Below are 15,936 nucleotides of genomic sequence, written 5' to 3'. Positions count from 1 at the left end.
CTTTGAACTTTCAAGTTCTATATCTTGTGTCTAAACACATCAAATCAATTCGGAATGACTTCAAATTTTGCACACAAGTCATAAATGACATAACTGAGCTATGAAAATTTTCAGAATTAGATTTTGACCCCGATATCAAAAAGTCAACCCCTCGGTCAAACTTTCCAAAAATTCAACTTTCGGCATTTCAAGCCTAATTCTACTACGGACTTCCAAATAAAATTTTGATCATGCTTCTAAGTCCAAAATTATCATACGGAGCTGTTGGAATCATCAAAATTCTATTCCGGGGTCATTTTCACATAATTTGATATCCGGTCACTATTTGAACTTAAACTTTTAATTTTTTATCAAAATTCCATATCTCTGGCTAGGTACCTCGAAATTTGATTCCGGGCATACGCCTAAGTCCCAAATCATGATAAAGACCTACCAAAATTGTCAAAATATTATTCCGAGTCTGTTTGCTCAAACTGTTTATCAAAGTCAACTCAGTTGAGTTTTAAAGCTCTAATTCATATTTTAATTCATTTTTCACCTGAAACTTTCCGAAATATTTTTACGGACTGTACGCTCAAGTCGAGTAATGGTAAATAGTGCTTAGATCATATAATTAATTATTAAATTTAAAGATGATATTTTGGGTCATCACACAAGAAGATGCTAGATTTATCAAATCATCATCAATCAATTCAAGTTGTTTTTGATAAGCACTCCGAGAAGTTGAAAAGTGAGTATCGAATGCGTTTAGAAGCATCCATTGATGTGGCAAGACTTCTATTATTGTATGGATTGCCTTTTAGGGGCCATGACGAAAGTGAATCTTCAACAAATCAAGGCCTCTTTCTAGGATTCTTACGATGGCATGGGGACAAGCATCCGGATGTGGGAAAAGTAAAATTAGAAAATGCTCCACAAAATAATACTTTGACTTGCCCTATGATCCAAAAGGATATTATCAATGCTTGTGCAAAAGAAACATTAAAGGATATAATTGGAGACTTGAATGGAGATTATTTTGGTATATTAGTTGATGAGTCCAAAGATATCTCACACAAAGAACAAATGGCTCTTGTTTTGCGTTATGTTGATAAAAATGGTGAAGTGGTAGAGCGATTTGTTGGTCTTGTCCATGTTAGTGATACATCGACATGCTCATTTAAGGAAGCAATCTACTCTTTACTTTCGGACCACTTACTAAGTCCGTCTCAAATACGTGGACAAGGTTATGATGGAGCTAATAACATAAGGGGAGAGATAAGTGGTCTTAAGACTTTGATTATGAAAGACAGCTCATCGGCATATTACATTCATTGCTTTGCTCATCAATTGCAATTAACACTTGTAGATAACTTTATTGTTATTTTCTCATCTATTATTCGTGTGCTTGAAGTGATTGAACATGAAGGTTCTACCTCAAATGAGAGAAATCAAGCAAAATATCTTTTGAGTGAGATAATAACATTCAAATTTATTTTTATGCTTCACTTGATGTTGAAAGTTTTGGCAATGTCAAATGAGTTGAACAAGATCCTACAAAAGAGAGATCAAGATATTGTTAATGCCGTGAAATTTCTTAATATTACAAAGAAAAGATTGCAAGATATGAGGGAAACTGGATGGGAATCTTTGCTAGATGATGTTTCCTCATTTTGTCATATGCATGATATTATGATTCCCAAGATGGATGAATCCTATTTTCCTGGAAAGTCTAAGCGTAAGTCTTCTGGTATTTGTTATTCACACCACTTGCGTATTGATATCTTTTATGCTGTAATTGATGTGCAACTTCAAGAGCTTAATGACCGTTTTGATGTAGTGAGTAGTGATTTGCTTCTTGGGATGGCTAGTTTGAATCCAGCCAATTTTTTTGCTAATTTTGATAAAGGTAGAATAATGACTTTAGCAAAATGTTACCCAAATGAGTTTGATGAAGTACACATTCGAGACTTGAGTTATCAACTAGATACTTTCATAATTCATATGCGAGTTGGCAATCCCAAGTTCTCCAACTTGCAAGGAATTAGTGATTTGGCAAAAGCATTGGTTGAGACAAATCTTGTGGAGATTTATTCGTATGTTTATTTACTTGTGAAGTTAACTCTGATTTTACCTGTTGCTACCGCAACTGTGGAGAGAGCATTCTCATCCATGAACCAGATAAAGAATGAAGAAAGGAACATCATGGGTGATCAATATTTAAATAATTATTTAATTTGTTACATAGAGCGTGATGTATTTACAAATGTAAGTAATGGTGTCATTATTGATCGCTTTCAAAATATGAAAGCTCGTCGAGGACAATTGTAAATAGATTGTATATGATATTAAAAATATTGTTGGAAGTTTTATGCTTTGCGTCAATTAGTTATAGTTATTATATTTTCTTTCGTTTGATCTATTTGTCCATATACCCCGAAGTCCCGAACCGACGCTCGAGTTGATCACATCGATTAAGTCGGCACCCGTAATCCCTAAATCCTGAATCCGCCTCTGAACATACGTTTTAGTGCTTAACATGAGGATGAACATGAACATACACGTATAAATCTAATATATATATATATATATATATATATATATATATATATATATATATATATATATTAGAATGCAAGGTTACACATAATAATTTTAGCACAAAGGTTCCTTTATGTCGCGGACATGCCCTACTTCCTATTCATAGTCAGATTCTCAAATCACAAATCAAGAATTTCAGTGACGTTGCATGTTATCCATTAATCCTTGGGAAGTCTTTTCCCTACAGACTTTTCTTTATCAGAGAATTATATTAATTTATTGCCTTTTTAGTTAATTCATATCCCCAGCGGGTTATTCGCTCCCTTGACATTCGTGGTTAGGACTTGTCTCTTTAATGCACAATTTATAATTGAGCTACTCTTTATAATTGAACTACCATTTATATATAATCTCTGGATAACTTTTATTTAAGATTTAGAAATTATTCATAATTTTGCCACTTTTACTTCTACTAGTTCCTATGTTCGTGTTTTGCACGAATATCTTGAGCATTATCGTTTGTCAAACATTTAAAAACGCGTTTAAGCAAAAATAAATTTTGTTCATTAGTATTTTTTGTTCCTTAGATTCTTCATACATATATAAAAGCCATACGATTAGTGTTCGATTCCTCTTTTCTTTTGTTTTTTCTTTTTAAAATAATCTATGTGGATGCATTATTTTGATCAAGTTTTAGCAATTCGTCGTATTTGTAAACTATACTTTTTTTAATCTTCTATTAGGTAGTAGTGATTTCTTTTTTTAATCTTCTATTAGGTAGTTGTGATTTTTTTTTTTCATAAAAGATTAATCATATAAATCATAGTCCCTTCAAAGACATCTGATAAAATTAATATAAATCATAACTAATAGATTTTGCTCTAGCTATTAACACTTTCTAGTACTTTTTATTATTACAGAGACTTCTATGGTTGGATTTATCCAATGAAATAGACTATTAATAGTAAGTATAAAAAATCTCTACTCAAACTTAAAAAGTTACGGAATGTTATGATACTTTTTCAATCGGAATAGGATATCAAATTGGCCTCCCGACTAAGATTAAAAACTTTTATATTTTCAACATTTAGGCCGAGATTTCGAAAAGTGTTACCACTATATTACAAATCCAATTCTGAAGTGCATTCAATCTTATTTAGCACATTTAAAATAACATGAAAATACAGTGCTAAAATTTTTTGAAGTTAAAGAAAGATTAATTTTCTAATCCATGCGATACAATTTATCACAATCTCATTAAGAACTCAAAACCAAACTCTAATTTTTCTCATACTTTCTTCGACATATGAAGACGCTAATGGTGCTAAACATCAAGAGCAAAAGTTTGATCATATTTAACTTTATGTGATAGTGATTCTCTGGTTGTGGGCAGTATATTTTGCTACAACTTAACAATTTTGTAAGTACCTTTTTTCCGTAGGAAGAGTGTGTATCAGAATAAAACTCATATAATAAATAAATTATGTAACCACCTTTATAAGGAGTGGTAATAGTCTAATAGGTGGTTCAAAGTATTCCCGTTCATGTAAAATTAGTATATCTTTATACAATATATCAAGTAATAATGGAAAGGCTAGAACGTCATTGGTACTAAAAAATACGATTTTATTCAATTGGATATTAAGTTTTCAAATTAGATACATATACTGAATCATAATCAATACGATAAATAATAATATTTTTAAAAATTAATTCTAGTTACATTTTATTCCAACATGGAATATGTTTACAAAGTGCAAAAGAGTCTCAACATTTCACGTTTTGATTTTTATAATTTTATAATTAAATATAGACAACTACTTTAAAGAATCCCTTTCTTGAAGAAGTAAATTACCTTACATATAATGGTGAAAGATGTGATTGAACGTGTTCTTATTCATATAGAATTGGTATGGGTTGGAACTTCGAAATAGGTGGACATTAACACGTGAGAAGTTTAATTTAATTAAGATTAGAAACCCATGTAATTTCTAATCCAGTAAAGTTTTAAATGTTACGATTTTATCCAATATGAAATTACTTTTTAAAGAAATACTCTAGTTTTTTAAGGGCATAAAAGTCGATCAATATTTTTGGAATATTTTAATCATCCAACATGCATGGAATATTCGTGCTTTTATAATAACTAGTTTTTAGAGTACGCACGTTGCGCGTGTATCTCGTGTTAATGAGTACAATTTTTTTTTTAAAAAACTTACATAATTTTTAAATAGAAGATTATGTTTGAGTTATTATAAAATAAAGTTAACGAAAAAAGTATAAGTTTTTCAAAATAATGATAATTGTATCCTATTTATCTAATTAATCAATAAAGAAAAGAACACTACCCTACGTATTTTTCTTTAAATATGTGGTATTATGAGTGCGGTTTTACTTTAGGACTCCTATATTACATGTATAAGAATTAAGTGTTATTTAATGATTATTTGTCGTTTCAATATTATGTGTTTATTTCAATTAAAGTATTTACATTAATGTTTAATTTTATATGTTTATTGCAAAGAAATGGTAGAATCTAAATGGAATTATAAGTTTTAAATAATAGGACACCCTATCTAATTCAAATAACAAAGGTTTAATAAACAAAATGTAGTTAATTTTTTAAGTCCTAAGAATTAGGGAATCATTAAATGACTATTTTATCTAGTGTAGAATAAGATATTGAGTTAGTAGATATGGTAATTGTTAAGAGTTAATAGTGTTAATAGGTTAATATTTTACCATTATGAAGAAATATATTGGACTAACTGCTATACAACAGAATGTCTAACCAAAACACCAATATTGATGCACCCTTTAACCCCCCCCCCCCCCAAGAATATCCACCAACGTCCCCATCCCCATGTTTTGTTCAATCTGCTAAGAAATAGAATTACTTCGATAAAGTCACTGAAAGTAATAAACAAAATCAAGAGTTTATAGTTGACTTATTGGATACTATCACATGCAATTATTTCCTACTTGTGATCGTGAATCGCACGTGACACCCCAGGAATAAGAACTTGAAGAAATACACGATGCTTACAATGTCCTTTTAAGCTGAAGTCAATACATTTAATATTGCATAATAAAATTTGCCAAATTTATTAGCTAAAATTAAATCAAAGCATCAGAGTAAAAACCCACCCTACACAATCCACTAATCTACACAAATACAAGTATATACTTAAAGAAATACATTCAAGCAATCCAATACTTCAAAGTAAATAAGTAACCAACTACCAATATATCAATTTACACCCCGTAAAGAATAAGTTAAGGTTAAAAAGATCAGAGAGGAAAAAAAAAGCTCAAACCTTATCCTAAATAATGCCAATAGTCAAAACTTTATTATACATTTACACAAAATAGCCGTGAAGTTCTTTTATAGATGAGCAAAGAGGTTTTGAAAATTTCATTCAAACTGGAACCTATTTTGTTTCATAATGATTAATGAGCAGGAATGAGTCCATGACTTACTCAGATTTTAAAAATTAAGGCTAGTGTTTATTTTTAAGATTCGTTCACAATTGTAGTCACTACAGTAATACAATCTTAGAAGTAGTATTATGAAATTCATATTAAAAAATAATTTTAAAAATGATCTTTTAATTAATTCTACCGATGTAAGTGTTTTAGTTTATATATGTGTATACGGTCTTGTCCTATTTAAATTAGGATACCGTGAGAAGTTAATTTAGGTAAGGTTTTTTTTATATAAATAAAGTTTTACTCCATTTAAATTCCTAAATATTAGGAGTTCTTACGTAATTACCTAGTTTAATAAGGAAAGATTTACTTTAGTTAATTTAAATAGATATTAGAAAAATAATTAAATTACAGTTTTATCCAATGTGAAATTTAGTTTCAAAGGGCAAAAAAGGCTAACGATATTTCGTTAAGGGCCTTCGTGCTTTTAATATAGTATAGATAGATAGATATAGATAGATAGATAAGATATTTGATACTACCAATCAATTTAAAAAGTTAATAACAATAATATATCCAATATGATCCCACGTAGTGAGGTCTAGGGAGAATAATATGTACGCAGATCTTACCCTTACTATACGTTGTGAAGGTAGAGAAGATATTTTTAATAGACCCAATTTTAAAAATTGATTACTTTAAAAATAAAAAATAAAAAAGTAAAATCACCACTAACATAAACCTTGATAAATTAATATCTAGGACTCTGAAGTCTATTACGATTTTGCCACTTTCGATTTTCTAAAATATTTGTCTATTTTATCAACTCAAAAGAACTTTATTTCCTTGCAGAAACAAATTATGTGTATTATAAAATTCCGGAATATCAAGAATTTATATGATTTTTTGTGAGTTGATACTTATTATTTGTGTTAATCTATTTTCAGGTTCAGCCATTAGTCTTTTTCAATAAATGGAAAAAGTTAAACAATATGTAACACAATGTGTGTATCCTAATCAACATATTTGTTACCGTAATTGATCTTTTTGTTTAATGTTTTGGTATTTGTACGTTTCTGGGGTTTCTCCTTACTATTTTGCGTATTTCGCACTCTAATACTCCCTCCGTTCACTTTTACTTGTCAACTTTGGACTTTTCACGCCCCTTAAGAAATAATAAATATAGTATGTATTTTTACCATACAACCCCTAATAATGATAGTCTAGGAAATAAGTTTAAAAATGAGTAATTAACGATAAGGATAAAACAGGAAAAAAAGATTGTCTTTCTCTTGATTTAGTATAGTGAACAAGTAAAAATAAAAATATATTTTTAGTATAGTGGACAAGTAAAAGTGAACGGAGAGAGTAATAAACAAGGTTAAATATATACCATATTTATACATTTGATTTAAATCAATATACGAGCATTATTCCTTAATGCACCAAAAAGACAGTTTAGAGTAGGGCTGGCAAGTGAGCCGATCTCGGGCCTAAACGGGCCAAGTGGGCCGGTCCAAACGGTCCCTGGCCCGGTCCCGGACCGGTCCCAAATTAAACAGGCCCGGTCTAAACGAGCTTTTTATAAGGACCGGTCGGGACCGGGACCGTTTGGTCCCGGGCTAAACGGACTAAGTGGGCCCAACATATATATGTTTTTTTTAAAAAAATTAAATAGATATTAGAGACAAAGGGATATTAAAAAAAATATCTAAGGCAATTCTTTGTAAATTTTATTATAGAATTGTGACCTAAATTTTATTTAACATTCTAAATTTTAATACTCAATATTTAATATCGAATATATATAGTATATAAGATGTATATATATATTATATATATATATATATATATATATATATATATATATATATATATATATATGATTATGGATGGTTTGATAAACTCTCTTCTTAACAACTTGTTAAAACAACTGAGCAATCTTTAGCTTTAAATTCGTCTGAACAGACTATTCGTTTGTTAAACAAGCATGATGTAGATGTTTATAGAAACCAATATAATTATCTGCATATTGGTATGGTTCAAATTGCTTTTAAACCATTAACCCTTAAAGGGTTACCAGAGACGTTTTTGGCTGCTCTCAGAGACGCCAGAAATCTGAATTTTAGACAGTCTCTGATGGGTTCTATTGAATCTACTATTGCCTACGGCCCAGTATATTTTAATACTCAACCCAATCTCCAATTATCTCTATCTGATGTTAATATACTTGATGCTTTGACATTAAATGTGAAAACGCATGGTTATAATTATGCACCTGGATCTGAACTGATATGTTTATCATATAGGATTTATTTTAAATTACTATCTATGTTAAACCCTAGATGTAAATTATATGATATATCTGATCAAACTATTCTAGTGGAAACGAATTTTGCAAAGTCTAAGGTCACCACGAGGAGACCTATTAAGTGGGAGGAAATTAATTTTCCAACTACATGGACTTTGAATTCGGTTATATCCCCCAGTCAGATAACTGATGCTGTTAGTAATACTGAGTATTCTCATGTTACTCAAAATCCGGATAGTAGGATTTGCATTCAGTTTGACGATAATAGTTTCACTTATAGTAGACAGTCATTTTCTAATAATAGATTGTTACCTACTATTAGTTCTAATTATAATATTCATTCTTTTACTAGTCGTAGACTGTTGCCTGATATTCAACACATTTCTCCTGTTGAACCAGTCTATGGACCAGCTAGAAATCGTGCTGCATCTCTATACACAATTTCTATTAAAATAGGTGATAAACCTGTTGAAAGGGTTAAGATTAACCCCAAGACAAATATTATTCAGGATAATGATAATATTTCTGATAAGGATATTCCTACTGCGTCCGAGATGGATTTTGACCCAGATAATGTTTAAATGATCCCACACCAAATTGATTTTAGTCCAGGGTCACAAGCTAGAGGTTATATTCAAAAAAAAAATCAGTAAAAAATGGAACCGGTTTAAAACTTAATTTTTTGATACTTATAGTAAAGAGGATTTAAACAATATTTCTCAAGAATTTAATGAAACTTGTGCTTTACATAATCAAATTATGTACTTTGTTCATTGGTTTATAACCACATATTTACTACTTTTTATAAAAGTTTTAGAAAAATCTTATAAAGACGGGAGTGGCAATATTACTAAAGCCATTTACCCTCTTCAAGCACCTTTTGTTTTACCTAATAATACAGGTATTACTTTTACTGCATTTCAAAAATTTATTGATGAAGATGTTGTTGCAGTCAGCATCGCAGAAATTAATAAATTAATTTCTCAAAATAATTATTTGGGCTTATATATTAAAATAAAAATATATTGGCATCATATAATCCAGACAATAAATCTCTTTTATTAGGAATAGGATACCTAACCCACTTCAAATATTTATTCAAGGGTTTATAATTAATGACTAATCTAGGAACACCACGTTCCTTTTCAGCTGCGTTATTAACATAAAAAGCTTTACAAGACCAAGGAGATTTTGAGGGTTATATCAAACCCTTTTGTAGCAAGCTATCAATCTCTTTTTTGCAAAATTCTACTAATTCTGCGTTCATTTGACAAGGTCAAGATTTAGTAGGAATATCATCCTCAGAGAAATTGTCTTCATATGGAAGAGTGACAATATGATTTTTTCGATTCCAAAAAGCACTTGGATGCTCAGCACGAATATCAATAGCAATTTGCTCGGAAATTAATTTAATTTTTTCCTGTACTTTAGTAGAATTCAAAGTATCAAATATATTCATACTAAACAATTCTAATTGTAAAGAATCAACATGTTTTTGCTTCATATCAACTAAAGCATTAATATCTCTAGTTACTGGATCTGTAATAAAAGTATAATTTATTTCTTTATCCTTATAAGTAGCAGTAAAATCTTTCGAATCTATGCTAGTAAAAGGATAAATGGCGTTAATAAACGATGTTTCAAGTATAATAGGAGGGTACAACTGGTTTTTAACCAAGAAAAAGAAGTGAGAAATACAGACTTTATTCTGACAGACACCCGTATTAGGAAGCTTATACTTTATATCTAAAGCATGTCCGGATGCAGATCTAACCATATGAGTAGTTTTTTAAAAATATTTTGTAGGTATTAAACCTTCTTGAATGCAGCTAACATCTGCTCCACTATCAATCATGGCAATGTTTGTAATAGAAAAACTATTATCACAGAGAATAGTACATTTGATATACCATTTATGAGCAGTAATAATTTGCATCATTCCTAAAAACATATCATGTTTAGGATTAAAACTAATAGGTTTTTCTTCAATATCAATTTCAGAAATACCTTTATTTTTATCATTAGATTTCTCAGCTGGAGAATTGATTTTCTCAATCTGAGTAATCCTATGATCACAAATCATTTGATTTTGTTTAAGAGATTCTTCTTTCGATGATTTAAAAATTGAAGTTGAAAACTTGAAGCGTTACCTAAAAATACAGGAATTACTTTCACTGCATTTTAAAAATTTATTGATGAAGATGTTGCTGTAGTCAGCATCGCAGAAATTAATAAATTAATTTCTCAAAATAATTATTTGGGCTTATATGTTAAAGTTCTGGGAGAACAGATTAGTTTTCTTGATAAAAAACTTGATGATTTAACAGTTTTGATAAAAGAAATGAGTACTAGCAAGAAAAGAATTGATATTGTCTCTACTTCAGGAAGCAAATCAGAACCTCAAATTGTTTCTACTCATATTCAAAGACCTCCTGAGATTCAGGATTTTAAATTTAAATCTTTAAATGATTTAGAAGAACTTCTTGATAAAAAGTTATCCGGTTTGAATATCAAACCCATTGATTTATCAAAAGATTTTACTGATAAATTAGATACTACTTTTGACTATAAAAAGGATATTTTGTCAGAGTTTAATAAACTCAGAAGTTACCCTAAAAAAAATAGTAAGTTTGCAGATAGTAGATACACTGATAAACCCAGAATGCAAACTTATTATTACAATCGTCCAACTCCTCAAGATATTTTAATAGAGGAATGTGATTGGAATCAGACTAATACGTCTTACAGTGGTTCCGAAATTTACGAATGGAATCTTGATGGATTAACTGATAGACAATTGACTATTCTTGTACATAGAATGCTTATGTATGCAACTATCTGTAAAAGTGTAAAAAATACAGATAGAAATATTTGCAGAATGATTGTTGCAGGTTTTACTGGCCAACTTCGTGGCTGGTGGGACAATTATCTGACTATCGAAGATAGAGCAATGATTATTAATGCTCAAGCCACTGATGAAGGAGTTGATAACTTAGGAATGGCCCTAGTGGCAAATAGAAAAGATGTTATGTATACTCTTATTCTTACTATATTAGAACACTTCAACGGTAGATTTACCAACCAGAATGAGACTGTTCGTACTCTCCTTAATGGCCTTAGATGTAAGACCTTAAGTGAGTTTAGATGGTATAAAAATACTTTTATGAGTAGAGTGATGGAACTACTAGAAAATAAGCTTGAACATTGGAAAGCGAAGTTCATAGATGGCCTTCTCTCTTTATTTGCTGAAAGAGTTAGAAAGATTCTAAGAGGTAGTTATGGTGAAATTTCATACAGAGACTATACCTATGGTAAGTTGATAGGAATCTGCACACAGGAAGGATTAAACTTGTGCAATAAATTAAGATTGCCCAGACAGCTTAAAATGGGTAAGCTTAAGGAAAAATCCCAGTTAGAAGATTTTTGTACTCAGTTCGGTATACCCGAGACTTCTACTCATAAGAAAAAGAAACATAAGTATCATAGATACCCCAACCAAGACAGTCCTGGTAGGAGAAATAGATCTAGATATAGATCCAAAGAAGAACGAGAAGCTAAGAAAGCCCATCGTAAGGCTACTAGATTTACCAAAAATAGGTCTAAGAGAGACCTAGCTGACATTAAGTGTTATAAGTGTGATAAATTTGGCCATATAGATCCGAATTGTAAGTTTCAAAAGCTGAAAACCTTAGGATTAGACGATGAGTTACGTGATAAGGTTTATAGTTTGTTATACACTTCTGGATCAGAATCAAATTATTATTCTAAGTCAGAATCCGAAGCTGAAATAGATTTACTTGATTTATCTGATAGTGATAAAAATATTGATAATACTTGTACAACTTGCAAAGGTGATACGTGTGCTTGTGATGATGAATTTTATAAATTACAATCACAATTTGAAAATTTGAATATGAAAACTATTACATCCGATAATGTAATAGAACTTTTAAAAGAAGTTACTGATGAAAAATTTCGTGAAAAAATTATTAATTTAGCTACTAGTTCAAGTTCTAATTCAAGTTCTAGTGTTGCAAAACCTTTTGAAAAAGAATTTGAATATTCTCCACCTTATTCTTTACTTGAGGTTAATAACCGTTTGTTGAACAAAAATGCAACTCCAGCAAGAGATTCTTCTTTCGATGATTTAAAAATTGAAGTTGAAAACTTGAAGCGAGAGATTAAATCTCTTAAACAAAATCAAATGATTTGTGATCATAGGATTACTCAAATTGAGAAAATCAATTCTCCAGCTGAGAAATCTAATGATAAAAACAAAGGTATTTCTGAAATTGATATTGAAGAAAAACCTATTAGTTTTAATCCTAAACATGATATGTTTTTAGGAATAATGCAAATTATTACTGCTCATAAATGGTATATCAAATGTACTATTCTCATTGATAATAGTTTTTCTATTACAAACATTGCCATGATTGATAGTGGAGCAGATGTTAGCTGCATTCAAGAAGGTTTAATACCTATAAAATATTTTTAAAAAACTACTCATATGGTTAGATCTGCATCCGGACATGCTTTAGATATAAAGTATAAGCTTCCTAATACGGGTATCTGTCAGAATAAAGTCTGTATTCCTCACTTCTTTTTCTTGGTTAAAAACCAATTGTACCCTCCTATTATACTTGGAACACCGTTTATTAACGCCATTTATCCTTTTACTAGCATAGACTCGAAAGGTTTTACTGCTACTTATAAGGATAAAGAAATAAGTTATACTTTTGTTACAGATCCAGTAACTAGAAATATTAATGCTTTAATTGATATGAAGCAAAAACATGTTGATTCTTTACAATTAGAATTGTTTAGTATGAATATATTTGATACTTTGAATTCTACTAAAGTACAGAAAAAATCAAATTGATTTCCGAGCAAATTGCTATTGATATTTGTGTTGAGCATCCAAGTGCTTTTTGGAATCGAAAAAAGCATATTGTCACTCTTCCATATGAAGACAATTTCTCTGAGGATGATATTCCTACTAAATCTCGACCTTGTCAGATGAACGCAGAATTAGTAGAATTTTGCAAAAAAGAGATTGATAACTTGCTACAAAAGGGTTTGATAAAACCCTCAAAATCTCCTTGGTCTTGTACAGCTTTTTATGTTAATAACGCAGCTGAAAAGGAACGTGGTGTTCCTAGATTAGTCATTAATTATAAACTCTTGAATAAATATTTGAAGTGGGTTAGGTATCCTATTCCTAATAAAAGAGATTTATTGTCTAGTTTATATGATGCCAATATATTTTCAAAATTCGATTTAAAATCTGGATATTGGCAAATTCAAATATTTAAAGAGCATACTTATAGAACTGCTTTTAATGTTCCATTTGGGCAATATGAATGGAATGTTATACCTTTTGGTTTGAAGAATGCCCCTTCAGAATTCCAAAAAATTATGAATGATATTTTCAACCCCTATCTAGACTTCATCATTGTTTATATCGATAACATTTTGGTATTTTCCAAAATGAGTTGATAACTTAGGAATGGCCCTAGTGGCAAATAGAGAAGATGATGTGTATACTCTTATTCTTACTATATTAGAACACTTCAACGGTAGATTTACCAACCAGAATGAGACTGTCCGTACTCTCCTTAATGGCTTATATATATATATATATATATATATATATATATATATATATATATATATGTGTGTGTGTGTGTGTGTGTGTGTGTGTGTGTGTGTGTGTGTGTGTGTAATAAGCTATATTCGATAAGCTATATATACATATTATATACTATATATAAGATGTATATATAGTATAGTATATATATTAAATGTATAATATATATATATATATATATATATATAGCTATATTCGATAAGCTATATATACATCAATGATAGAAGATCAAGTTTTAGCTCAACTCAAATTACAGTTTCAACTAAAACTGAGTTGAGCTAAAACTTGATCTTCTATCATTCCATATTTATACTAGCTAAAAAGTACCATACTTTGGTCATTTCATGTTACTACTAAAAAGTATATATATATATATATATATATATATATATATATTGATGTATATATAGCTTATATAGCTTATATACTATACACTTAGTAACAATAAAGTAAACAATAGTAGCAATTATAGAAGAAAATTAGAGAGAGATTGTGATAGATTGATGATTTTGTAAGAAAAAATGAAAGAATGATGAGGTATTTATAGTTGAAAATAGGAAAAAAGTGTAATTATAAAAAGTTTGGGATTAAAACAAAGTTTGGGGGGTTAAATAGCTATTTTATAAAAAGCCAACGGCTATTTTTGACAGCCCAACGACTATATTTTTTTTAAAAAAAGCCGTTGGGACCGTTTGGCCCGTTAAGGAACCGATCGGGTCCCGGTTCCTGGCAGGCTAAACGATCCCTGGTTTGACGGACCCAAATCATAGGAGCGGCCCACGAAACCGTCTCAGGCCCACTAAAACCGGGCCGCAGTTCTGGACCGGCCCACTTGTCACCCATACTTTAGAGCATTGATTGTACAGACTACAGAGCAGTACCCCAAACTTCTATATAGCTTGACTCATCCAAAGAATTATTGACTACTCTTTATATGTTCTTACAGTTTTCTTCAGTACAATAAAGCAAGCATAAAAGTAAGTACGTCGACTTTCATAAAAGAATTTAAGAAAACAATTTTTTAAGCTTAAAACTAATTTCAACAAATATCTTAACTACTACTCTTCAGCAGCCAAATAAACCATCAGAACTTTTGCAAAATCATCAACTTAGTTTATTAAAAGAAAAAATACATTTAGAGAAGATTTGACGCAGAAGATCACATGCATCAATTGTAAGGCATAAGGAGAAAAAGTTGTGTACATATGAAGTTGCAGAGTGTGAAGGTTGAAGAAATTAATAACTCTTGTGCTATTCAATTTTCTGGAGCCAAAAACGTTAATTTCTTCACTCCCTTCTTACCGTGTAAGGTGGGCGCATTCTCTCTAATCAGAAATTACATAGATTTGGAACTATTATCCTGATAAACTCAGAGGCGGATCCAGGATTTAAACTCTATGGGTTCAACTTTTAAAATTTTTAGCATTGAACCCATTATATTTTTAAAGTTATGGGTACATCTCTACTATTTTTATAATTTTAATAATTTTTTACATATAAACTTTTACTCCGCGTCAAAAGTTATGGGTTCAGTTGAACCCGCGGAGTATATGCTACATCCGCCCCTGGTTAAACTTCTAACTTAATATTTATTTCCTAAACATTCTCAAACTCAGGCTGTTGTACAAATACCAAGTGATTGAACAATAAGATTGGAAAAATGACATTGTATAGCCGCTGTAAAAATAAGAGCCGAAAAATGTATAAAATTTATATATTTTTTGTATATATATACATTATGTATGTTATATACAAAAATTATACAAGTTTTATACACTTTTTCTTCTACCATATGTAAATAATTTTTGGCGCGGGCTAAAAATGATAATACCCCAATAAGATTCCTATTGGATGTATGTTTTCAAGTGATTGAACAATAAGATTCCTATTTTTTTTTTTTTTTTTTTTTTTAAGATTCCTATTGGATATACGTTTTCAAGAGAAAATACTTTTACGTTTTTGTACATTAATGTGATAGATATTTAAGGCTATTTTGATCTATCAATATTGTATTTATGCTTTTATA

General features: G+C 30.1%; 1 protein-coding gene across 1 annotated transcript; it reads left to right on the top strand.

The window, feature by feature from the left end:
* The first annotated feature begins 660 nt into the window (after nt 1-660).
* LOC104108116 (uncharacterized) lies at nt 661-2,310 on the top strand. Its single transcript, XM_009617100.2, has one exon. The coding sequence runs from the start codon at nt 661-663 to the stop codon at nt 2,308-2,310; it is 1,650 nt and encodes a 549-aa protein (XP_009615395.2).
* The last annotated feature ends 13,626 nt before the right edge of the window (nt 2,311-15,936 follow it).

This window comes from Nicotiana tomentosiformis, chromosome 12, assembly GCF_000390325.3.
Source record: "Nicotiana tomentosiformis chromosome 12, ASM39032v3, whole genome shotgun sequence".
Classification (NCBI taxonomy): domain Eukaryota; kingdom Viridiplantae; phylum Streptophyta; class Magnoliopsida; order Solanales; family Solanaceae; genus Nicotiana; species Nicotiana tomentosiformis.
Note: the sequence above shows the minus strand (reverse complement) of the source record. Positions and strands in the feature narration are given on the sequence as shown.

Excerpts from the sequence above, each read along its gene's own strand:
- LOC104108116 (XM_009617100.2), top strand. The coding sequence starts at position 661 with ATGCTAGATTTATCAAATCATCATCAATCAATTCAAGTTGTTTTTGAT.